Source organism: Eimeria acervulina, genomic scaffold (genome assembly GCF_000499425.1).
Source record: "Eimeria acervulina Houghton genomic scaffold, Eah_scaff337, whole genome shotgun sequence".
NCBI lineage: Eukaryota > Apicomplexa > Conoidasida > Eucoccidiorida > Eimeriidae > Eimeria > Eimeria acervulina.
In genome coordinates, this window is record NW_013549872.1 from 7,217 (window position 1) to 32,248 (window position 25,032).

A 25,032-nucleotide genomic window follows, 5' to 3' on the forward strand; every position below is an offset into this window, starting at 1 on the left:
CCCTATGGGGGCCCCTATGGAGATCTGGGAAAGGGAGGGTACTGAAGGGGGGCCCCCTTCTAGGGGGGCCCCCCATTGCGTGTTTGTAAGGGATGTCAGTTGAGTGTTTTGTGTACACTCAGCAGAAGAATTGCTGCAAACTGCTTGAGACCGGAGCCCTCTTCTTCCTGACTGAGAGAAAAAACAAATAAATTAAATAAATAAATTTAAATAGATTATATACAAGGATATATACATATTATATATATTATATATCCTGTTGTTCTATAAATATATTATATATACATATATTAATATATATATGAATATATATATATAAACTTTTATTCAGTAAATATTATATATATGTATATATGTATATATATAATATTATTCTAGTATAGCTATAAACATAGAGAAGAAACAAACAGAATAAACGAAAAGAAAGAGGCAGCATAAGGTGTGTGTACACCGCAAAACAAACAAATGCAAAAACTAAATACAACCAATAGAACAAATGAATATAAACAAATAAATATAAATAAACAAATATAAAAAATAGAAAGATAAAACCCTCACCAGCTGAGAGAGAAGAGAGCGAATGTCTCTCTGCTGCTGCTGCTGCTGCTGCTGCCGTTGGGTTCCTCTTGCTGCAGCACCAAATCCCTGAGGTGTATATAGACACAAGCAGCAGCAGCAGCAGCATCAGCATCAGCTGCGTTTGCTGTTGCAGCAGGGGCATAAGCAGGAGTAGCAGCAGAAACCGCAACACGAGCGGCAGCATAGGCAGATGCAGCAACAGCAGCAGAAGCAGCAGCACAAGCAACAGCAGCAACAGAGAAAGCAGCAGCAAGAAGCAACAGCAGCAACAGAGGCAGCAACAGAAGCAGCAACCGCAACAACAAAAGGAGCAGAAGCAGCAGGGGGAAAGACATCAAACTGATTTTAGGGTTTGGGGTTTAGGGTTTAGGGTTTAGGGTTTAGGGTTTACATCTTTTTCAGGGCTGTCTCTGTCGCTGTGTTGTGCTTCCTGCTTTTTTCTTTTATTTGAAGCCCCTCCTCCTCGCCTTCCTCTCGTTGCAGTTGTTTGTTTGTTTGCTGCTGTCTTTGGTTCTTTTAACTGTTTATTGCTGTTGCTGCTGCTTGTATTTCGTGTTCGCCTTGATGCTGCTGCTGCTGTTGCTGCTGCTTCTGCTGCTGTTGCTGCTGCTAAACCTTCTGAATCGGTCTCCTCGCTCTCACTGACGTCTATCACTACCCCTTCTTCTGTCCGCTCTTCTGCTGCTGCTGCTGCTGCTTCTGCTGCTGCTGTCTCTGAATCCAGTGCAGCAGCAGCAGCAGAAGGGCCCCTATCTTCTTCTGCTTTCTGTTCTCCCTCCTGAAATAAACAAAGAGATATAAATACGTCAATTAAAAGAGATAAAAATAAATGTATTTATTAAAACAAATAAACATAAATATATAAATAGAATAAACAAAACACAGCAAGATATAAACATATTTATTAAAATACGCACAGACAACAAAAGCAAAAGACGAATAACAATAAATAAAAGAATAAAAATATAAAAGAATAAAAATAAAAATATATTAAAATAAAAAAATAAAATAAATCAAAGACCCACCGCCTCTGTCAGTCGCTTCATGCGCGCAGCCTGAGTAAAATCCTGAGAAAAAATAAATAAATTAAATAAATAAAATAAAATAATTAATTAAATTAATTAATAAATTAATAAATAAATAAATTAATTAATTGAAATAAATAAACAAACAAGTAAATAAATAACATTAAATAATTAATTCGTTCATTCATAAAACAAAGACGAGGAAATTTAATTTTATTAATTAAACAAACGACAATCAATTGAAAGACAATTAAATAGGGTAGCAGCAAACGACTCAGCACGCGCTGCTGCTGCTGCTAAGTTGCTGCAGCTGCTGCTGCTCATCTGCTGCAGCAGCTGCTGTTGCATGCATTTGTGTGTTTGATTTGTTTATTCGGTAAAAGGTGTTTTGCTACAAACGCAGTGAGAAGAACATCCATTCAGGATTAGGGTTTAGGGTTTAGGGTTAGGGTTTAGCGTTTAGGGCTTAGAAGACAAGAGAGAAACAAAGAAAAGAGGCAAGCAGCAGAAACAAGATATACTTTTCTTTATAAGAATAAAACCCTCTAAACCCACACCCCCAAACCCTAAACCCTAAACCCTAAACCCTAAACCCTAAACCCTAAACCCTAAACTATAGGTAAGAGAGACCCACGCATATGAGCCCCCTAACATCTTCTTTCGAAGGCATTTCGTTGGGGCTTTTTTGTATTTGTTCGCGCAGCAACTGTCGTGCATGCAGGCGGGCAGTGTTTATACTCTTCTTAAGAAAAGAAGATATCGCCGAAGGGTCCTGCACCCAAACCCTAAACCCTAAACCCTAAACCCTAAACCCTAACCCCAATCCCTAAACCCTAATCCCTAACCCTTTACCCATAGACTCTACCCCCAACCTAGACCTTAAACAACTCCAAACCCTAAACAACTCCAAACCCTAAACCCTAAACCCTAAATAGCTCCAAACCCTAAACAACTCCAAACCCTAAACAACTCCAAACTCCAAATACTAAACCCTAAACCCTAAACCCTAAACCCTAAAGCTTACCAGCTTGACTGCAAAGCGCTGCACGGCGTCGTTGAAGTCGGGTTCTAACAACACCTGCAGCCCTCTCGCGTCTTCCATGTAGTGAAATATCTGCAAACGAACATAAAAAGAACTAAAATAAAATAAATTGATTGTATAATAAATCAGATTAATAAATAAATAAATAAATAAATAAATAAATAGGCGGATGAGTAAATAAATAAACTAAGAGGGGAAGCAATCGGAATAAACAAACAGCGAAACAAACAAAGCACAGAGATGAATGTCTGTGTAAAGAAACAGAAGAAAAACGAGTTAACAAACAAACAAACAAACAAACAAACAAACAAACAAACAAACAAATAAATAAATAAAATAAATAAATACATCAATTGCTGTCATTCTTTTAAAATGCCGGGGGATATCCAAAGAGGCGCCAAAAATCCTCAGACAATAAAAATCAAATATTGTTTACTTCATGCATATATATATATATATATGTATATATGTATATATGTATATGCAATAACATTCTTTATTTCACATATATATGTACATATATATACACATATATATACATATTATATATATAACGCTGTTAATTTGAGGTATACATATATGCATGCATGCATAAGGGATTGTTAATTTGAGGTGTATGCACATATCTGCATATATATATATATATATATATGTATATATGTAATAACATTGTTTATTCAAGGTAATATATATATATATATATAACATTGTTTATTTGAGGTATATATACATAATACATATATATATATATATTATATAAATGTATATATATATATTATATATATAATATTCATATATATTATTTGAGGTGTATGTGCGTACGATGTCGTGGATATCGGGCGGTCCATTGGCGGAAGCCGCTTCAAATTGCAATTCAGGGATTGAGGAGTTTGCTGTCGATACACTGAAAATAAAAATAAAATAAATATAAATATAAATATAAATGTAAATATAAATAAAAATATAAGCATTAACTGTGCAGTATTGCAGAGAGACAGTAGTAAAAATATAAATGGTTAGATAAACATAAATAAAAATATAAACATTAACTCTTCATTAATGCAGATAAGCAGCAGTAAAAGGATAAACGCAGATTAAATCAAAGAAGAAGGGGGAGAGTGTTTGCTTGTCAAAGTCTGTCTGTCTGTAATGAAATCAAAGATATCGCAGACAAACAAAAAAACTCTAATCAGATATTCAACAATTAACACATTTATGGTTTAGGGTTTATGGTGTTTAGGGTTTAGGGTTTAGGGTTTAGGGTTTGACTAGCCCTTCTTTATAAGTTCTTTTTTTATAGAAGGCGAGGAGACTGTCGGGGTTTGCAATGCGTCCATTGAATTGAGCAGCAAAACGAAGAGCGCTGATTGTGGGATATCCTGTGTTATCTACTTTAAGGCGAAGTAGAGGGAGAGTGTTTATTATCTCTTTGTTTATTTTTGTTTCTTTGTCTCCGTCTCTCTCTTCTTTTTCTAATCGAGACAGAGACACTAGGTCTTGTGTTGCTCCAGACTTGTAGTTGCAGAACAGCTGATATGCCTGTCTTTTCTTATTCACGCATTTACCACCAACACCCTCCTGCTGCTGCTGCTGCTGCTGCTGCTGTTGCTGCTGTTGCTGCTGCTGCTGCTGTATAATTGCATTTCTTTTTGCGTTGTACTGCAGCAGCATGTCTTCGACTACTTTGGTCAGCACTTCCCACGTCTCTTTGTCTGCTGTTGCTGCTCCTATACCTCCTTCTTGAAGGGGGCCCCCCCCCTTCCACTGCGCTGAAGCGCAGTCTTTCAGCAAATCCGCAAGACAAACATCTTCAATTAATAAAGGCCGAACTGTCGTCAGAGGCACAGGCTTCACTCGGAAACTGTCGCCTCTGCATGCAACGCACGTGCATGTACACCCCAACAAATATATATATATATATATATATATACAGCAAAGCACTTGTTATATTTTTTAATAAATTAGTATGCACATAAACAGAAAGAAAACCAGAATTATATATATAGAGGGGAGACAAAGACGAAACAAAGAAATCACAAAAGAATATAAACATATATATATACATTTATAAATATATATATAAACATATATATATATATAATCATATATATACATAAACATATATGTAAACGGGAAGAAGGAGAAGAAGAAGAAGAAGCAGACGAAGATGAACAAGAGCAACAAAAGAAGAAGAAAAGCAAAATAAATATATAAATATATAAATATTTGTATTCGTGCTACAACCCCTCGCCTCCCCACAACGGTGTGCCCCCCACCCTCTTTCTTCAGATTGACGTTGAGTGCTTCATTTGAATAAAAATGAAATAAAAAGAAATGATGAACACCGCACAGCACCAACAACACGCTGCATGCAAGCGCTACCCCCTTGGGGTGTATGTACAGCTGCGGCCAACCTAATCTCTAAAATGAAGACATGTTTGGGGTTTGTCTCCCCCACAGATAAAGAAGTAGCAATTGAAGAGCCTGGCTGCAGCAACATGCAGCGCCCCTCCACTGAACTCCGCAACTCCGTCTGACAGTCGTGCTCGTGGCCCTAAGCAAATATAACCCAATCTATGTACACCCCAAGATATGTGCATATATATATATATATATATATATATATATATATATAGCTCAGTCAATATATACACCCCTAGATGTATATATATATACCCCAATCAATATATACACCCCAAGGTATATATATATATATATATATATATATATATTATATATACCCCAATCTATATACACCACAATTCATAGACACCCCAATCCATATGCATCCCATGGTATGTACACCCCAAGATGCATACACCCAAAGACGCATACACCCCAAACTATTCAATATACCCCCCAAGACATATACACCCAACGACAGATACACCCCACAACTTACACCATGCACCCCACAGCGTATACACCCCGATATTGATGCAGCCAACACAACATACACCCCACGACACATCACATACACCCCATAGCAAATCCACGATATACACCCCACAGCATACAGTATACAAGGCACAACATAAGCACCACAACATATACACCCCACACCAGAGAGTATACACCCCACAACATATACACCCAAAAACACATACACCCCACAGCAGATACACCCCACAGCATACAGTATTCACCCAAAGACGCATGCACCCTAAGACGCATACACCCCACAGCATACAGCAGAATACACCCCATAACGGACAGCAGATACACCCCACAACAGACAGCAGAAACACCCCACAACAGACACCAGATACACCCCACAACTCAACAAATATTTTGCTGCTGCTGACCCAGACAGTCAAATCAACGAAGGAAGGCAGCATCCGCTCCAACACGCAGTTCTTCGCTGGCACACCACCGTGCCCTCCTTTGTACCTACACCATAAACCCTAAACCCTAGACCCTAAACCCTAAACCCCCAACCCCAAACACTGGACCCTAGACCCTAAACCCTAATCCCTAACCCCCAAACCCTAAACCCTCATATGGAAGTACGCCTCCCCTCCATAATTATTAAACAGCAGCTCCTGTTCACTGCTGGGGCATCGAAAAAAGGTTTAAGAGATTCTGTTTGGTGTTTCTTTCTTGTCTTAATGCAGGTAGATAAAAAGACTGAGAATAAAGCATTATTAAAACAAACAGAGTGCGTCAATGAAACCCAAATAGGAGGGCCCTAAACCTCTAAAGGCATTCGGTATTAGGGAAGCAGCAGGTGTCATCTCTCTGATTATTTTTGATTTTACACCCCACTCTACAGCCACAGCAAACGGAAGGTGTGTTGAGGTGTATATACACCGCAGCAGCATTCCATACACCAGAAAAGGAGCGCTGCGGTGTACAGACAAGAAAATAATTTCTTTCGGTGTCTCCTCACATATTCTGATGCACGAGAAGGACATTAAACCAATTCTGCACGGGTTCGTCTGCAGGTACTTCGTACGTAACCTAAGAGAAAAAAGAAAAAAGAAAAAAATAAAATTAATCTATCAAAAGTAATTCCTGCTGAGATATCAGCTGCAGCAACAGCAGCGCAAAAAGCAACAACAGCAGCAGCAACGGGAAAAGCAGCAGCAGCAACAGCGCCCGAGGAGGGAGCTACAGCAGCACCCAAAGCATCAACACAGCAGACTCTGTGGCAGCTGCAGCTTCAGCAGCAGCAACAGCAGCAACAGCAGCAACAGAGGCAAGTGCAACGGCAGCAGCAGCAGCAGCAGCAGCACTAGCAGCATGAAGCTGAGGAAAGAGGCAATCCTCCTCCAGCCTCAGCTGGGGTGTATCTCCACTTGCTGTTGTTTGTTTTGCGTGGAGTTAAGAGTAGAGGATCATTTAAATGTATTAATATACGAAACAAACTTAATAAAAAGAGATAAAAGACAGCAGCAGCAGCACCAGCAGCAGCGGTTATCTCATAACTAACCTTCCCGCTTAGATAAGCCCTGTGCAGCCGTTCGTCTCTAACCCAACCCATGCCATACACCGCAAGCTGTATAGCAGAAACAAAAAGAAATAAAAGTAAATAAAAATAAATAAAAGGAAATTTAAAAAACAATGAAAGAAATGAAAGTCAAAAGAAACAAAAGCAATAAGAGCAAATAACAAGAAATAATAAACAGAAAGAAATACGAGGAGGTAATAAAAAGAAATAATAAAAAGAAATAATAAAAAGAAATAATAAAAAGAAATAATAGAAAGAAATAATAGAAAGAAATAAATCACCATACACAAAGAAGGGCACGAAAGGATAGACAGAGGCAGACATAGCCCGCAACAAAACAAACAAATAATATAAATAAATTAAAAATAAATAAATAAATAAATAAATAAATAAACGGGCAGACAAACAAAGCAAAGAAAGCAGCGAATGTATGTTTATCTCCTTTTTTCAATAATATTTATTTATATTCAGCTAAACATCAGTGCAGCAGCTGAATAAAACAAACACCAGAAAAGAAAGTAAATATTTAATTTATGAAAATAAACCCAATATAACCCACACCCGCATGCAACAGAGGCTGAGGTCTCCAACACTAATAAAAAGAAGAAATAGCTTTCACAGAGAGGCAATAAGAAGAAATAAGAATATTGATTATTTATAGAAAGACGAAGAAGCTTTTCTATAGAAATACGCACATCCGCGCAAACAGCCAAGCCTAAATAAACCGAATATAAAGAGAATAATAAAAGGAAAGAAAGAAGAGAATATTTATTTAAAATAATAATACAATAATATACAATAAACAATTAACTGCACACTCGCCTTTGAGGTTCCCTTGCGAAACAAAATCGGGCGAATTCGAATATCCTCAATGTCGTCAACTCTCCCGAAGTAATTTATCTAAGTGCATGAAAACAAAACCCTAAACCCTAAACCCTAAGCCCTTTAATGATTTATCTAAATGCAATAAAATAATAAACACGCGCACAGATAGGCAACAACAAACCCTAAACCCTAAACCCTAAATTGAAAAAGAGTAGGTCATCTGCCTCTGTTTGCCTCGCCCAATATCTCCTTCTCTGCTCTCCACAATAAACAAGCCCTGGTCCCTAACCCCAAACCCTAAACCCTAAACCCTCACTCCCCACCACTGTCTCCAACTGTATTGAGTGAAAGGGAAATAATGGGGCAGTACAACAAAACGAATTCAGCCTTTAGGTGTTTTGTGGTGTATGTACAGCAGAAAGAACTTCACCTACCAAATGCGCAGCCTCCAAAATGTCTAAAGGAGATAAATGCGAGGCATCTCCGGGATCGTCTGCGTAAACCAACCCTAAACCCTAAGCCCTAAACCCTAAACCCTAAACCCGAATCTGTAAACAATAGAATGCCACGAGAGCATGTTCTCTGCATAATCTTTCACAAGAAATGGTAGGCACTGTACGTACACCCCAAATAAAGACATTACATGCGAATTTTCAGGGCTTCTAACGAGGTGTGGGGCGCGGAGTGTATAGACAGCGGCGGCTTGCAGCAGCAGCAGCATTAGCAGCAGCAATGGCAGCAGCAGCAGCAGCTGTACCTACCGTGGTTGCCATGCATAGCAAATACCGGCATGCAGACGTTGACATTTTCATTTAAGTAGTTCAACCCAAACCGAAAGGTATCGCACGCCCCCCGCGGATCCATCTGTGTTGCTGCGGGGTCTTCTGTTGCTGCTGCTGCTGCTGCTGCGGTCTGCTGCTGCTGCTGTTGCATGCGTCCGTTGTGCAGGCCTTGAGAGGCAGCCGAATGGCTGCCCACTGTGGTTGCTGCTGTTGCTGATGCAGCGCTGCTGCTGTATGCATGCGTCTGTGAAGTGTCTCTGTGTGGCGTTTGTATGTTAGAGGTGGAGAGGACGTCGAAGAGAACAGCCCCAGGCCCGAGGCAGTACTTCCGCAGCAAACACATCGCCCTGTACCTGCAGCAGCAGCAGCAGCAAGAGCAACAGCAGCAGCAGGGCAGCACCAACAAGCAGCAGCAGTAGGAGACAAAAACAAAGATAAAACCGAGCAGCATTTGGTGGTTTCCCTCCTCTATATGCACGCAAAAAAGGAGAAAGGAGAGACAGTAAAAGAAAAACAACAAACAGCACACCCCATATCCACATATCACCAGCAGCAAGGAGCAGCGAACTGCAGCAAACTGCAGCAAACTGCAGCAAACTGCAGCAAAGTGCTCCTTTAGCAGAAGAACAGCCACTGACACTAGGCTATAGAGCCCTTTCACGTTGTCCACTTCGCTAGTTAAGCTCGCTCAGGCTTCAATAGCAGTAAAGAGGAAGGGGCTTATCTATATTTATATTGAATGCTATTTCTTTTCGTGATGAAGAGGTTTCTGCCGGTCGGTTGTTGTTTTACTGTCGCTGTGCTGGGGAGATGAAAGCAACATTCTGCTGCTTCGGTGTACAGTAGGGCCTGCTGTTGTTTGTTATTTGTTTGCTGTTTTGTGATGCACGTTGCTCCGCTTGTTCGATATGTTGTGTGCTGCAGTTGTTTGTATGCTGGGGTGCTTGTTGTGGAGTACTTCATAGTGCTTATATTCTGCTGTTTATGCATATGTCTGCTCGCCGTTTGTTGTCTATGTTGTGCGGTATAGGGAGCTCTCACAGGGTCGTTCTAGATGGTTTGTTTTCATCAAAGAGGTCTCCCGCGTGCAGCATAAAGTCGACGTTTTCTCTCCTTCCAATTTGCAGTATTTCTTCGAATGTTCTGAAACTGTCGTTGCCGCGAATAGGGTCCTCTCCTTTATAGCCTAAGTGGGTGTCTGTAGCAATAAGGATTTTAAAGGTGTTCTCATCGGCTTCCTCCCTTTCCTGAGCCTCAACAGGGGCCCCATCCCCTTCTCCCTCTCCATCAGCGAACAGAGGGGGCCCCCGAGCCTCGCCTGCATCTGCGGCGTTCTGCTGCAAGGCCTGGCTAAGGATGTTGCTGCTGCTGCTGCTGCTGCATGTTGCTGCAGCGACTGGCAGCCTCCTTGCGTTGAGGGCCCCAGATATGTAAGATGATTCCGCCATTCAACAGAAGAAGGAAAGCCAGCGATGCAGCTGAAACCGGAAAAAACCTGAACATGTGCCGGGGAGCTTCGGTGCTAAGAAACGCACTCCATTGGCTTGCATATATGTTCTCGTGGTCTTTTTAAGGTGTTATAGGCGAAGTATATGGGGGAAAGAGATTCTCGTTCCGGTGCGTTTGAAAAACAAAGGGAAGAAACTGAACAGACAGGGTGGAGTGCAGGCAGAAGACGGGGGAAACCTGGAGAAAGCAAGCAGACTCGCCTCTACCGTGTTGTCACAATCTATAAATGGGAGTAATAAACTCGATTTTTGAGGATTAATAAGTTGCAAAAACAGGGGAAAAGGATACAGTCAGGAAGAAAGCGGGGGCCACAGACCCAGGGATGTGGTACTCCTTACTGGGTGGGTGAGGTTGCTGCAGCTGCCGGTTTTTTCGCGAAACTTTAATGTTGTTTAAGTTAAATGGCTGAAAAGGTTGACTATATTTCCTTATTTTTTAACCCACAACTGTTTAGGTATAGCCTGGTTTCTTATTTGAGCCCTGCATCCCCCATACAACTAACCGCTGTGTTTCTCTATGTGTGTGGAACGCCTGCCTTCCCTCGGGCTTAAATGTCTTTTTAGAGGAACAATTTAATGCGAATCCCACTGCGAAGGGATTTCTTTGGTTGTGTAATAACAATACTATTACTTTGTTGGGAAGGAGAAGGAGCATAGAATGAGGATGCTACAGGCTGGGGTTGTTGCTATTATTCAGCATCTGCTTCGTCTTACTCCGAGACAGGCCGGGCGGTCGGTGCCTCTTCCGTTTCTGTTTGTGTGCATCACTGGACCATTGTCTCAGACCCCATGTGTTTTTATTTATTGAAAGAAATAAATACTTAAATTCTTTTTTCTTGATACCTACATTTAAGCCCCCAACGGCTGCATTTTACCCTTCTTTCCGTGCTGCGGACCTCTTTCTCTCCAGGCATCGCATTTCGAGAAACTCAGGGGTGATGGGGAGGTCACATTGACCTCCATTTTACAACGTTTCCCCCATAAAATAAAGTTTAAACCACTTTCTTTTATTTTCTTCTTTTTAGCTGCGAATTTTCCCTTTCCTCTTCTTTCGTCATTCACTATGATGCGCGAGGACTCGGCGGTGGCCGAAACTGCCTCCCGCTCCACTGGCCCGAGAGAAGAAAGAGAGGGAAATGCAGAGACGGCTGCTCTTCTTCTTCATGGATTAAGTGGAAGCGTCAAGGAGAAGCTAAAGACTTTTGAATGCAAGCAACAGCCGTCCGTCACACTCGTACTGAGAAGCTACAATCGGCAGGACCTGCTGCTCGCCCTGACGCTTGCGCTGATGCTGTTCCTATTCCTACTGTTGTTTCTGATCCTTCTGTTTCTTCTGATCTGCGACTGCCTCTGATGTTGCTTCTGGTGCTGCCTCCGGTGCTGCTACTGCTGCTGCGGCTGCTGCTGTGGCGATCTCCACGTGCCTGTGAAGATAATAAATGAGGAAAGCCTGCGCCAATTGGCTGGTGTGTTAAAGGAGGTCGGATGTGTGCGTTGCAGAGACAGCGCGATGCAGCCATCGTGTAGCAGAACGGTGCTCCGTCACAAGCATCAGGGGGTGAATGCAACAGCCTCAGCAGCGGCAGCATCTGAAAAGAAGGTGAGGATGAATTAACTACTGCCGATAAAGACAGTTTTATCACTACAGATAAAAATTATTGTGTTAATAATATTGTTGAAACGGCACTTTTAATGCACCCACAGCCATTCCCCTATGCCAGGAAGCCCGCACCAAGCAGCACCCTAAGGGATTATTGTACACACAACAACGACAGGCTGATTTCCCTTGTGCACAATGGAAAGCAGTCTGCTTTTGTTTATCTTCTTCAAATCCTATTCGTTGCGCCCTTGAAAGGATCCCACCAGGATTACAGGGTCTGTCTGTGCTTGGTGAAGTTTGCATCTTCGTGCACGTATTTATTTTAAACAATATACGTATGTGCTTACATACATATGTGTACACATGCATATATACCTACAAAATATATATATATGGGCTTGCTTTTGTGGGGATTGCAGTTACGTGAACTTGAGGGGGTGTTACGGCACCGCGAGGATTTGATTCGTTCGCTTGAAGGGGCCGTTGCTCAGCGAGACTCTGCCTTATCGTTTGTGTTGAAGGAGAAATTTCATCTCTCCAAAGCGATTGTTGCATCTCGTGCTGCGGCTTGTCAATCTTCAGCTGGGGAGAGCTGCAGCAGCAGCAGCAGCAGCAGCAACTGCAGCAACAGCAGCAGCAACGGCAGCAGCAGCACCAGCCAACCAAAGGCGCCATCAAAACCGGGAGGAGTTTCTTTTGCTCTCCCTGCTGCAACTATGCTTGTGCACGAGCATGACGCGTTTCCTGCTTCTTCTGAGGGCTGCAGCAGCAACTCTGAGCAGACACGTGAGTGTGGAGATGATGCTTGCGAGTCAAATAAAGAGGCTGCAACAGGAGAACTCAGCAGCACTTCAACAGACGGGGAGGTGCGCGCATTGCAGCAAGCGGGAAACGCTTCGCTGGAGGAGTTAAAAACTCAAAAGAGGGAGCCTCAACTCGCAGCACCAAGTGAATCAGATGAGGGAAAGCAAACAAATACATCCGTCAGGACAGAAGGGTCCTTGCAGGCTGCCAATCTTCATGCGAACCCATCTGCTGCTGATGAGGGTGATTCTATCAGGGGAGATCGACAGAAGCCTTCATTTGGAGAGTCTGAATTGAAAGTTTCAGCTAGCAATACAGACGAAAAGGAGTTCAACGGCATGCAGACAAAAGAGGCTGCTGCACATCTCGTCACTGAAGGCAAAGGCGATCTGCACTGCTGCAGAGAAATGAAACCCCCTGTGCATTCCAAGGCTTTGCTGGCAGACGCTGCTGCCTACCTCGGGTCAAATGGGTGGCGGCTCAGCAAAAACTGTCTCGTGAAGTTGAAGGACAATGGAGGCCTCTCGTCTACAGCAGATGCAGAGGGGTTCCCTTCCACCTGCACTTCCTTTGATGAGGAGGCGCATGGCCTCTCTGAGCAGCATGGGAGTGAGAAGGCGTCTGCAGGCGGAGGGGAGAAACGTGAGGCGACTTTTTTTTGTGAGGAGGTGAAGAATGGGGGAGAGGAAGGAGAAAATGCTGCTTCCATCCTTCAGCCCATAGACGCCCGAGATACGCAAAGCGGCAGCAAGGTGAGTACAGCTGCTGTCACTGCCTCAGCAGCACTGCAAGGATTATGCAGACAGCAGTTTCTCCTTTCAATCCGTCAGAAGGACAGCACTTTATGAGGATCTCTCCTCTTCCAGCTCTGCTTGTGCGCCTGCAGTTCCAGGCGGAGCTCTTTTTCAAGGCGTTGTTGGTGAGATTTCCTCCTCGCATTTTGCCGCAGCACTACTTAGTTAGAAGGAATATAACTGGTTTCTCGTTTCTTTGTTTGCAAAAACCCTCTTAGGCTGAAGAGTGTGCGCGTTCGTTGCAGGTTCAAACTCAAGCCATGATTGACGCGGAGGCGGAAACCTCTGACGTTCTGGAGATGCAAGAAGGTGAGAAGTGGAAGATTTCTTTAATTTTCAGTGAAATAGTAAAACTACTGAACAAACTTCACGGGGATATTGAACGCAAGCTGAAGTGCGGGTTTAAGCATAGAGAGAGATCCGCAATTCATGTTTCGCCTGCACTCTGCACTGACCGACACAAAGATATTTTTTGCATGAGTCTCGCTTCTACCGAACGGCTCCTTAAGTGCAACAATTCACAGCTTTAATACACCCTATTCTCTAGACAAGTACTGCTAATGACTTCCTGCCACTCTGCTGCTTACAGAGTTGTCGACCAAAATCGACGTGTTGCAGAATGCATTCGAAGAGGTAACAGCAGACCCCAACCTAATTACTTCGAGGCATTTTAAAGGGCTACCGTACTTCGTGTAAACTGCCAATGCATTCAGATCTACCTGTCGTGGCGTTTTGTGCTCAGATTTGCCAAGAGTTAGATGCCGTCAGAAAAGAAAACAGAGCACTCTCACAGTAAGACTATCTGTACACTGTTAAAATCCAGTAGGCCCCCTTCACGATAAAGCAGGAAATATACAGCCCTCTCTTTGTTTTGGCTGAATACTCCTTCAGTGCGCGCAAGCACGCTGGCAGTTTGAGCGTGGCATTCACGCCGGAGCGCTCCTATTCACCAGATACTTCTCACGAGTTCGCCATGGTGACTCTAAGAAGAGCTACTGCTGCATTTTACCAGTGGGCAAGTGCCACCTTTTACAATATGATCCTGGGTGGTGTTGTTCAGAGGGGCATTAGTAAATTGTTCGCAGAGGACTTCTGATGCTGAAGAATCCCAACAGTGTAGGGGAGCATTTGGGAACGGTACGTGAAGTATCTGGAAGCGCATTTCCCGATTTAATGATGTGCACCCTAGAAATATTTGCGGTGCTTTCGAGAGCAGCAAGAAAGCGCATCCAGCAAGATACTATCGTTTTCGGATGCCTGTCTAGGGAAATGACAGAATGTGACTGTATGCCCCTTCCAGCAGACAAAGGCGGGGTCTGCAAGTCAGAGTGGCGCCCGGAAGCGATTTCTTCCGTATACAGAACGCCGGAGGTGTGTCTGTGTTCCTATACAAGAAACGAAAGCACTGGAGAGCACGCGCAGTGTTTACCTTCCGAATTGTACAATGCGGATAGTAATTTTCTTTTTTTGCAAGGTTCCGCAGGTATTTGGCAATTTCGACCAAAGGGTACGCACAGCACGTTTCCCCCAGCTCTGTGTGGTTGCACAGGGTGGCGAGCCTACTAATCAGCAGATGAAAGTGGCTCTGCAAACATTAGAGAAGAAGCTCAATGAAGCATATTTGCACCTCCAGGCCGTCGAAGAAAAAAACTGTAGATTGGAAACTGCCCTTGTCGCTGTTCAAGGTGAATTGGATGAAGCGCGGAGGCAAATATCCTTTTTGGAGCAACGGTGCAAACTCATGGAAGAGATTGACAGACGAGTAAGCATCTGCATTTAACTTCGGAAATATAGCGCTGCAAAATCGTCGAGGGAAATGGGCAGCTAGTTAAAGTGAATTTTTATTCTCCGGCATGTATGAATTCAAATGGCATGCGGTTGGCTGGCTGCGCGTTAATCAGACATGGCGTATGCTGGAGAAGTTGGTCTTAACTCGAGATCAAGGCAATGGACTTTCGAGTAACGGGCCATCAGCTACACTGGGTGGTATTATTTAAAACTGTTGCCGTTACGACCGAGAGCGTTCATGTTTTGGAGCAATGCAGTAGAGAATGATTTCGCATGAATTCCCAAAGATCTCTGGGGAGATGGAGTCAAGGTGTAGCACCTTTTGCAAATCTTTGTCATTTTTCTTGCACCTAGTGCAGGTGGAAGAAGAAACCGTACCTCTTGCTGTACGCGCCAAGCAGGAAATGGTAATTCAGGCCATTCGGCCTCTTTTCACTGCAGCGATGCGTTTCCCACGCCTTCTTAGCAGCGAAAACCAGCAAAGTGGAGGATGACAAACTAGTTGACAAAACACTTGAAGCTTTCACTTTCCGCAGTAGAAGAAATTTAGAGTGTGACGAACGGGCTGTAACTTAAAGCAAGTACACTGCTCAGGTGTACCGACACCTCGGAGCCGCCCAGAGAATGTGCACCCAGCCGCGCTGCACTAGAATTGCTGCATGAGCGAACAGTTTGCCGGGCTCAATTCCGGGGATTTACAATAGCCACTATTTCATATACCACCATGAGAGCCTACGGCGCGGCACTCGTTGCCGCCTGCTCCATTGTGAGCAGTGGTGCAACGGACGTTTTGGAAGGACCTGAGTTCATCGATGTCCTCCTCCCAGAAGTTGCGCACGTGTTTGGAGTTACGTCCGCCCATCACACGACACTAGAGGAAATGAACTTGTAACTTACATTTCTTCGGATCCAATGAAAGCCGATGTAATATTTTTTTTCTCCAGGAGAGTCGAAGATGTATACGTTCTTCCGGCTGCCCCTAAATTGGAGGATTGCCTTTCTGCTCTCGTTGGAATTCCGATGACCCGCCAGGTACACTCGAATCAGATTGGTGTACTAATCGTGTCCAAGCAAATGCCTTTTACAGGTCAAGCCATTCTCTGACTCTGTCAGCATGTTGGACGTCAAGCCATACCAAAATGCGCAACTGAAGATCGTAAGAAAGCCCACACTACCCTTTGTCAATCTCAGGGATCAAAAATTCACTCCTCAGGCAGAGGCACGCGCTGCGGAACTAGCAGCATCTGTTGCACCGGTAAATTTGACCTTCAAAATTCGAATTACCGTGGACTGGAACATGCGTGACTCAGCTAGTGGCCCTTGCACCCAAGTCCAAGTTCTACAAGTCAACATCCCTCACGAGTCTGAGCATCGAGATTGCGCCCGGCCCTTACCAATCCGCCTTATATGCGATTGTTCAGGCACTTATTTACGCCATTCTTGTAAGCATACTTCATATTTTGCACCCTCATGGATAGTTGATTCCTTCCTTGCTCAAATTTAGGTCCCTGGAGCACTTAGAGGCATCCGCAGTGGGTAAGAGATAAGTGGCAGCTAACGTTAAATGACGGAATTAAATGCGGGGATTTAGACGGTCAACTACCCATGCCCGGAAGATGCTTCTGGGCACAGCGTTCTTTGTCTTCCATTCTGCCGGCATCGTGATTCTCCAAAACGGTAAGAGCTAAAAGGCATGGCAACAAGCAGTTCGGTCATTTACAAGCTCATCGCAGTGTTATGCCTGAGAGCGCTCATCGCCATCCCGCTGTCTTTGGCTTTGGGTCTTGCCGCAATGATGCTGGCACTGAGAAGCGTGGACTCTGTCGAGCACCTCCACAAAGTTCGAGCGCACCTCCCCCACATGCAGGGAATGGAAAGAGTACGCTAGTGCAAGCCTTCACAGTCTCGATTTGCAGCCCATTATGTATCTCACAGGAGCCCCTTGCATGGTGTGCGTGCATGAAACTGTATTGCATCTTGCTGGCGAATATGTCCTACCACCTCATTTCAAGGCAAGCTGACACAATACTTCGTGCCTTTCTCGGTTTTTTATCACCGATAGCGCAGCCTGTTGCCATACCGATACGGTTTGGCAGGGATACTTACCGGCAATGTCATGTTGGCTGGGTTGCTTTATTTGGCATACCTTGTGGCCGTATCATCTCTAGTGTTCCATAAGATCAAAGAACATCCTGATAGCCGAAAAGTGCAATGCCGCATTGTTTCCCTCAACTGCGCATACATCGCCGCTTCCGGGATATCTTTCTACACTAATGTAAGCCCAACTTGCACTTTCTATGCGGAGTAGGAGTTGATCACTCCTTACAGCTGATTGCGGTCTACTGCGGGGTTGGTGACTTCGTCGCACTCGAGCCAGGTTAGTCAAGAAGATTGATTTCATCAATTACTCTAACTGCTTCACACGAGTTTTTTTCGCAGCCGTGTTCTTCACCGCCAACAGGATCTTTGAGCTTAACTTGGGAACCATCGTTGCAGTTATGGCCCTTCTGGCTATGTGGGGCATGGCATACCATGAGCAAAGTAGGAAGCGTAACGCACAGTGAACGCTTGATCCGCAATAACTTTTTTGAAATTAGGTCAAATGGATGAGAGCGGAAAGAATGTGTCTTCGATGTCTTCTGTGGCTCTGTCTACCCACGAAGAGTCGCGCAGAGCGCTCGAAGAAGCTCTCAACGAGATGCGCACTGGTGTGTACAAGGAGTGATCTTGCTCTTCGAACCGCATCTTTTGCAAATGCCTCAACAGTATATGTTGAAACACGTTTTCTGAAAGAGCAATCCGTTCTTCGACTTAGGATAGGAGTTACCTAACAATAGGTGAAACAGTGAGCTCTTAGTCATCGAGGCAATACAGCATGTGTAGTTTGCCGTATGTTGTCGCTGTCTACTACCGATCAAAAAGAAAGAAACTTACGGTTACAAAGCCAACACTGTGAATGCCGAAGGATTAATTGTTCTCGTATGGGTTTCATCGCCCAGCAATCAAACCTAGTGCTCGCGACGTGGTCCGGAGAGTGTACTGCCTCGTCGGCGCTAGGCAATGGTAGTGCGACGTCCTGAGCAGATAAAAGGTGGGCCCAGACACCGTTTCCAAAACTTCAAGCACAAAAACGGGAGCGTCCGGAACCATCTTCTGTTCGCTTCACTTCACGATGCCCCTACGCAAACTAACAAACGAACACGTCGGCGTCTCAGCAAGCTGCTCGATGGGCTGCATGCAAGAACGACGAACAAATTCGCGCAACTTGTATTGCTGCTAATTTTCATATAGCATCATTTTTCCCAGTTTTATTCCTCATGTATGAAAGCGTTCGCTCTGATCCCCTCTGAACGTTTGGAATCTCTCCACAATGTGCAGCCACCAGTGAATTTTCGCCAATGGGGGATTTGTAGGTTCCTAAGCAACAGATTTCACGCATGCGCACAGCATCTGCTCATAATAAGTTCGTTTGTATCATTGATGTTCGGAACAGATGTATCTCTTGGCAAGAAGTAACCTGGCCGCCCTCCCCTTCATAAAGCAAATCTCGGCCACAATGCTAGTTGCTCAACGCAAGTACATCGTGATGCAGCAGCTCATGCTCATGCCTAACAGAACTATGCTTGGTCTTTATGTGAGTTGCGCCTGTTGATGGTAGCTGCATGCGTTGGGGTTGTCAGCATCGGGACGCCAAACGAAAATGGACAGGCAGCACACGACGTCGATTTGTCCGCTGGCCTACGGGTCTCTTGCTGAGGCAGGAGCTGCAGTGGATACTCATCTACTAACACTGTGCCGTCCACATTACAAGCCACCAACTGCCATTTTGCCGGTGGCACAATATCTTTTGCCGTTGCCTCAAGACGGCACCCGTTGGGGATCACTCAGGGAGGTCTGCGATATCCTCTTTACGCCCTCCAGTCCGTCTTTTCTCTTAGCGTGTACGTCTGAAGGCACTGTTCTTAGTTTCGACATGAACCATGGAGCCTTCGTTTCTGAAATGCGGGTAACTGGGGAGCCTGGTGCGGTGCCCAAGAGCTATGCTGCTTGCGTCCATTTGAACCGGGACCCGAACACTCCTCTGCTTTTTTCCGGTTCCCCAAATGGCGACGTTATGGTATTCGACTCACGTACATCAGGTCTCAGCTCCAAGCTTTTTGGACAGAAGCTCTGCCCCACTCTTCGCCTTCCCTCCGCGCATGATGGTGCTCTTTGTGGGATCGGGACTGGCGTGGCTCTTCATCCGCAGTTATTTCTCACCGGAGGCCGCGATGACCGGTGGATTCGGGTTTTTGACCTTCGATTCCCATTTCATTACAGCTCTGGAGGTTCCGGCTGCGGAAGTATAACCCCATATCCACTGGAATCAAGGCGCTTAGGGCCGAGTGGGCCGGATGGCGGGTGCCAGTCTGCGTTCACGGCGTTTGACGTGTCTCCGGATGGGTCGTTGCTGGCAGCGTCTATCGCGCGGTATCGTGCTGTTGAGCACGCGGGAACTACTGGGGCTTTGGAATCGGCTGATGGCGAGACAATACTCATTAGCTTGCCGGACGGCATGCGTGCTACCAAAACCATCGCTTCCGCTGATGGATGTGTAGCGGATTTCGTTCAATTTTCTCCCAACGCCAAGTATATTTTGCAGACTGGTGGTGCAGGAGCAGCGCATTGCAACCTTTGCTGGCAGTGCGCATGCCGTTGTTTTTGTGGTTCCAGCGTTCCCCGACGACAGTTTAGTGCGCCGGGCAACAGCTGTAGCGGCTTCCAGCTTCGTACTCCTGCTCTCAAAGGATTTAGAAGAAACTTTTTGACCGAACCACGGAGTGGCAGCACTGAAGATGCACTTCTCAGGGACCGAGTCATGCCCGGCCAGACACCGAGTGGTCGTCGATGCGCTTATCACCGGGCTCAGCTTGTGAACCTGGTGCAGTCAAACAGGGCTGTCAACCTAAAAAGTCCCGCTGACGGTGCCGCCGCTTTTGCTGACTCATTCTGCCTATCCCACTCTCCTCAACGGCAACAGCCTGATGCAGACACTCAATTGGATCCGCCTGGAGAGGAGGAAGCTCCGGTGGAATGCATCCCACCTTCAGTGACACCGGCTGGGGAACAAACGCGCAGCTTTCTTCGTCTATTGCACTTCACGCTTTATGGCCCCCAAAGTGGCTACGGTCAGAGCTGCAGACAACGTTTCTGGGACCATCTCTACAGGGTGCAGAGCTCAAAGGTTGTTGCGGCTGGAACTGAAGGCGTTGTTGCCAACGCAGTGTCGCAGCGCATGCATAGTGCTCAGCAGCAGCAAGGAAGAAGTTGTAGAGAACGGAATCAGGCCTGTGTGAGCTCACCCGAGTATGGCGTCTGTACTAATTCGCCTACAGTTTCCATGAGAGGAGCGGAAGCTCCCTCGACAACAGTTTCCGAGGCAAGAGGAGCTGCCGTCAATGACGCACGAGCACCAACCAAGCCATTATTATTTCCCCTTCTTCACCCACAGCTGTCTCAGTTCGCCTCAAGCTGCGGTCCGCTGCACCCCGCTTTTGTCCGTGCAGAGGCAGCTTCTTGGCCATTCAAGTGTCGGTTGTGGGGAGGCCTTGTTGTGGGGTATGGCGGCTCCACAGCAGATCGGTGCGGCTGCCACCGGCTGTATGATGGACTGAAACTGTGGGACTCCACTACTGGTGTCGTACTGAGCTGGGCAGAAGGCGAATTGGTAAGTGCAAAAACAGGCCATTGCACCTCTGTTTTTCTGTGGGGAGGTGAGAATGCGACGAAATGGGCAGTCACCGCACTCGGTTGGGTTGCGCGATCGCTTTTCAGTGACTTATCAGGTTATCGGTTAGTCGGGAGGGAAGCCAGCGTTCGCCACCGGTGAGTGTGTAAAGAGCTGCCTGCATGTTTATGGAAACAAGCTTGGGAAAGTTGTGCGGTGGCTGTTCGTAGGCGTCCGAGGACAGTTTGAGGTGTATTGCGCCCGTTCCGGATGTCAGCAGCAGCCTCCTCGTCACTGGAGGATATGTACCGTCTGATCTTCGCAAGATGCGGCAGTCTGCCCCAACAGCAGGCTTGACGTTTTGGTCCTTGCGTCGTCGGGACGATCTGCTGTTGTCCGCCCTTCAAGGTTCGTTTTCGCTAGAGGTACAATTAAACGACGATCCCCCTGAAGGCGGCGGTGACTAGAACTCTTGACTACAGAGCGGGCGTGACCTGTGCTTCAGCAACAATGGGCAGATACCCTGATTCAAAGACTCCTAGCGCAGGAGGATTTCCTTAGCGGCGTAGGAGAACATCTGTACGATGGCTGCAGAAACCTATCTAATGCAATACTAGCGGAATCGCCTTGTGTGCACTGAGTTGCGTCAGCAGTACATTTTGAGTGGTCAGTGGGCGAACAATTGTCGCAGGTCTGTCCCAAACTCATAATGGGTGGGGTAGCATGTAAGGGGACAGCAAACTGCCTGAGCAACCACTGCAGCTCCACTCGCTAGAAAAAGAATGATCGAAAATCTGTACTTTAGTCGTCAAGAACTCGCCTCCTCCTGCTCACAGGTCGGCGTTTGGCCGCACCGCGCACAGCCCTGGCGCGAGCTTTTGCTTCCTTTGAAGTGGTCTCTGCACAACCTGCGTCTTGCGCAACAGGCGCCATTGCCTCCTCTGCAGGTGCAAACAAATCCATTGACTTTGAAGCTTGCTGATGAGTACTTGCGAGTGAGGGGTTGTCCTGATGCCCGTCTGCCGCTTCCGCATTCCCTTCACCTGGTTCGGCGACATTCCCCAAGCCCACGGAATGACCGGAATCTTGCGCGACTTGTTGCTGCTGTGGCTCCAGCCCTACGACTTCGCTTTGCACCTGTAGTTGCAGTTGTTGAAGTTCCCCGGGCTCACGTGAATTGCACGCTGCTTTCTTTTGTTCTGCTTGCGAATCGACGTCCATAGGGGCTTCTGCTGCGCATTCTGGCAGTGGTGGGAGCGGTTGCTGCTGCACCAGTGCCAGGTCAATCAGAGCAAGCATTTCCGCTGCGTCATCCTCTGTGAATCTGAAATCGCATTGGCACAAGTAGCAGCGAAGATTATCCCAGGGACTTACCCGGCAGGTGCACGAGCCTTTGTGTAGGTCCTCGAATATAACAGGGTGCGAACATGGATCAAACAAAAGAGAAACATCAACAACGCACGTGGATGCTAAGAATATATGCCAGCGCAAACCTGTTTGAACAGTCGTCTAGATACATGTATATTTCGACTGGCTTGAAGGCGCCCAGGTTCAAGATTGTGAGCAGCTCCAACTCGGTCAAGCCAAAGCGGTGGAAGAGGACGTCCAGGCATTCGCGGCAGCGCCGGCTGATGAGAGGCGACACTCCACCAGGTCGAATGGCAGTGACTCCTGATGCTCTTCGGCTTCCAACTTGAGCAGTGGGTGCCCCCCGCTTTGGTGGGACTCGGACTCCCGTGTGATTTTTCAATCGATCGGAGTGGTAGTGTGTATCAATTGGAGCGCGCACAAGGTGCAGGTAGGGGCATGTTTTTCGAATGTAGTCCTGCACCATCTGGTTGAACATATGCTGGTACAGTAGTTCTTTAACGTGATCTAACCTGAAACGTCCAACTGTTGATTCACCCTGCACGCTGGAGAAATGGCCGTCATCACGGTCGTTGCCCTTCGGAGCATCTGATTTCGAGCCCGCGTTTGCGGTTGAGCTGCCTGAATTGACTGAGCTCGGCTTGCTCGCCTGTCGCAGTAAACTCTCGACCGAGGGCAGCAGTTGCTGTTGTTGCACTAGAAGCAGCATCACTTCCATATTTGTAATGATGTCGCACCGCTCCTCCAGAATCTTCATTTTGCAGGATTGTGGGGAAACGATAATGATGCAGGCAACAAGTCGCGGAATGAAGTACTCACATCATCGGCGCCGTGGACCTCCCCAGGCTGCCGCCGTGGGTGTACCCAGTAGTTGTTTAGCCAGGGATGATTTTGAGGGATTCAGCTTCAACGCTAGAAAAGGATTTCGTTTGGTCAGCGGGAGGTTTGCTAGTGTGGTTAAGTACAGCCATTGACGGGAGAGCTCCCTCAAGTGGTATTTTATTGCCTGCCAGTATTCGGCTTGTGCTGACAGGCTGACAGGATGGAATTCACCAATTCCAGCGAAAATAAGCAACTTCAATTGAAAACAGCCCCGTCAGGGCGGACAGGTGAAATTCAAACGCGCCAGGGAATGACAAGCATGCTAGAGAGGGCGGCTCCGCCGGACTTCCTCAAAGGAAGTCTACAGAGACAAAAACCTCCAAAATATAAAGGTTTTAATGAAGCCGTTGGGCCCTAACAAGAAGAAGAGCATGCATCAAGCAGCCTTTCACCGACAGTCTTCTGCATGCGCTCCAGTCCCAAGGGCATCACTGACGTCTTCAACGAAGGAGAGAAAATTCGGGCCACTATGAGCCTCTATGTCGTTCATTTCAACCAAATATGCTGGATCTGGTGGAACGGAAGGGCACCTGATACTCTCCTTGGTGGGAATTCGATGGCTCGTGCTGACGCGTAGGGTGAAAACCGGCGTCGCACATCTTGGATGCTGTTCTGCGTCATTTGAGGAAAGTACTCCCGTTTTTACAGTCTAAAGATTTTTGGGGGAGGACGGGGAAGCGCCTGTGTCTGACAGGTAGATGGTCTGCTGTCAGCCCCTGCATCATCAGGACGCAGGGAAGGCCATGGGCATTTTTCTGTGTTGCCCGGTTCTTCCTTGGATCCTTTCTTTTGGCAGTCTGCGCATAGCCTGAAGATGGAACAAGTAGACTTGTTTTTTACCCACATCCCGCCTGTGACGCGGGTCTGTCTTGTGTCTTCAACTCTGTTGATGGCACTCTGCACTCTTGAGATCATCTCACCTTTCTCGTTGTACATGAACTGGCAGCTCGTCTTTACACACGGACAAGTCTGGCGCCTGATTACATGTTTTCTTTTCTTTGGAACGTTCTCGCTTCACTTTTTCTGGAATGTGTACGTCCTTATTTTCTATTGTTCAACTTTGGAGGAGCACCGCCGTAGTGCAACATTTCTGTGGATGCTTATCTGCACGGGAGGACTTCTTCTGGTACGTCGAAAATCTACGAACCTACTCTAGTAAACATTTCAAAACTCCCGTAGGTCTAAAAGGCTGTTGCTGCCTCCAAAGGAATGCATCCTTGGTTGCCGGACAGCGCACAGCTCTCCCCTGCATAGCTTCTCTCTCCAGACCACATACGTGGAATGGGTCATTTTTCTCGTTTTTCTCTCCGTGCAGGCATTCTCATACATTTTCGGAGTGAGCTCGTACTTCTTCAGCGGCTCAATGATCAACGTCATGACTTACATCTGGGGTCGCCGGAATCCAAATACGCGACTGTCAATTTTCTTCATGCCTGTACAAGCTCCCTACTTGCCCTTTTTGTTGGCCTTGTTGTCCCTTCTTGTGGGCTGGAATATGGCGGACCACCTCGTGGGCATCGCAGTTGGCCACTTATACTATTTTTTCGAAGACGTCTATCCGCTCCTGCCCACCAGCAAGGGGTTCCGCATCTTCCGCACCCCTCGGATCTTGATGTGGCTGCTGAAACAGTCGGAGGACTGAGCTTCAAGCTCAGTTCCACTATATTTAAGGGCTGATCGCACGACAAGAATACCATGTGTGCAATTTGTGAATGGCATTTGCAGAAGTGGTGTGCAGGATCGCCTGGCACAGTGCAACAAGCACGAGGTGCGTCTCGTCTAGAAGCGCTATTTACACAGTGAACGCAAAAGCTTCTGAATCCGCTAATCTTTTTGTTGCAACCGCCCTTATTAAGGGCCCTAGGCCAGCTGGCTAGC

General features: G+C 46.1%; 6 protein-coding genes across 6 annotated transcripts; 4 read left to right on the forward strand and 2 right to left on the reverse strand.

Annotated features, from left to right (window-relative positions):
- Window positions 1-374: 374 nt before the first annotated feature.
- Window positions 375-10,151, reverse strand: EAH_00033690 (double-strand break repair protein, putative; the record flags this gene model as incomplete). The annotated part of the gene is made up of 16 exons (XM_013395867.1): window positions 375-383; window positions 559-645; window positions 1,226-1,357; window positions 1,605-1,646; window positions 2,239-2,376; window positions 2,629-2,718; window positions 3,469-3,550; window positions 4,136-4,516; window positions 5,793-5,809; window positions 5,952-6,036; window positions 6,536-6,606; window positions 7,079-7,144; window positions 7,913-7,996; window positions 8,356-8,414; window positions 8,683-9,056; window positions 9,745-10,151. The coding sequence occupies 16 exons, from the start codon at window positions 10,149-10,151 to the stop codon at window positions 375-377; spliced, it is 2,124 nt and encodes a 707-aa protein (XP_013251321.1).
- A 1,570-nt stretch (window positions 10,152-11,721) lies between these two features.
- EAH_00033700 (hypothetical protein, conserved) lies at window positions 11,722-14,505 on the forward strand (the record flags this gene model as incomplete). The annotated part of the gene is made up of 7 exons (XM_013395868.1): window positions 11,722-11,811; window positions 12,231-13,367; window positions 13,502-13,534; window positions 13,655-13,718; window positions 13,999-14,042; window positions 14,152-14,201; window positions 14,301-14,505. The coding sequence occupies 7 exons, from the start codon at window positions 11,722-11,724 to the stop codon at window positions 14,503-14,505; spliced, it is 1,623 nt and encodes a 540-aa protein (XP_013251322.1).
- A 1,416-nt stretch (window positions 14,506-15,921) lies between these two features.
- On the forward strand, window positions 15,922-17,922 carry EAH_00033710 (hypothetical protein, conserved; the record flags this gene model as incomplete). The annotated part of the gene is made up of 13 exons (XM_013395869.1): window positions 15,922-16,085; window positions 16,142-16,229; window positions 16,285-16,353; window positions 16,411-16,452; window positions 16,508-16,639; window positions 16,702-16,733; window positions 16,789-16,874; window positions 16,931-17,076; window positions 17,133-17,209; window positions 17,265-17,472; window positions 17,526-17,574; window positions 17,637-17,738; window positions 17,795-17,922. The coding sequence occupies 13 exons, from the start codon at window positions 15,922-15,924 to the stop codon at window positions 17,920-17,922; spliced, it is 1,323 nt and encodes a 440-aa protein (XP_013251323.1).
- Window positions 17,923-18,897: 975 nt separating this feature from the next.
- EAH_00033720 (hypothetical protein, conserved) lies at window positions 18,898-21,371 on the forward strand (the record flags this gene model as incomplete). The annotated part of the gene is made up of 2 exons (XM_013395870.1): window positions 18,898-20,904; window positions 21,135-21,371. 2 exons carry the CDS (start codon window positions 18,898-18,900, stop codon window positions 21,369-21,371), a joined length of 2,244 nt encoding a protein of 747 aa, XP_013251324.1.
- A 334-nt stretch (window positions 21,372-21,705) lies between these two features.
- EAH_00033730 (hypothetical protein, conserved) lies at window positions 21,706-23,029 on the reverse strand (the record flags this gene model as incomplete). The annotated part of the gene is made up of 2 exons (XM_013395871.1): window positions 21,706-22,228; window positions 22,422-23,029. The coding sequence occupies 2 exons, from the start codon at window positions 23,027-23,029 to the stop codon at window positions 21,706-21,708; spliced, it is 1,131 nt and encodes a 376-aa protein (XP_013251325.1).
- A 939-nt stretch (window positions 23,030-23,968) lies between these two features.
- Window positions 23,969-24,796, forward strand: EAH_00033740 (hypothetical protein, conserved; the record flags this gene model as incomplete). The annotated part of the gene is made up of 2 exons (XM_013395872.1): window positions 23,969-24,280; window positions 24,470-24,796. 2 exons carry the CDS (start codon window positions 23,969-23,971, stop codon window positions 24,794-24,796), a joined length of 639 nt encoding a protein of 212 aa, XP_013251326.1.
- Between the last annotated feature and the right edge of the window lie 236 nt (window positions 24,797-25,032).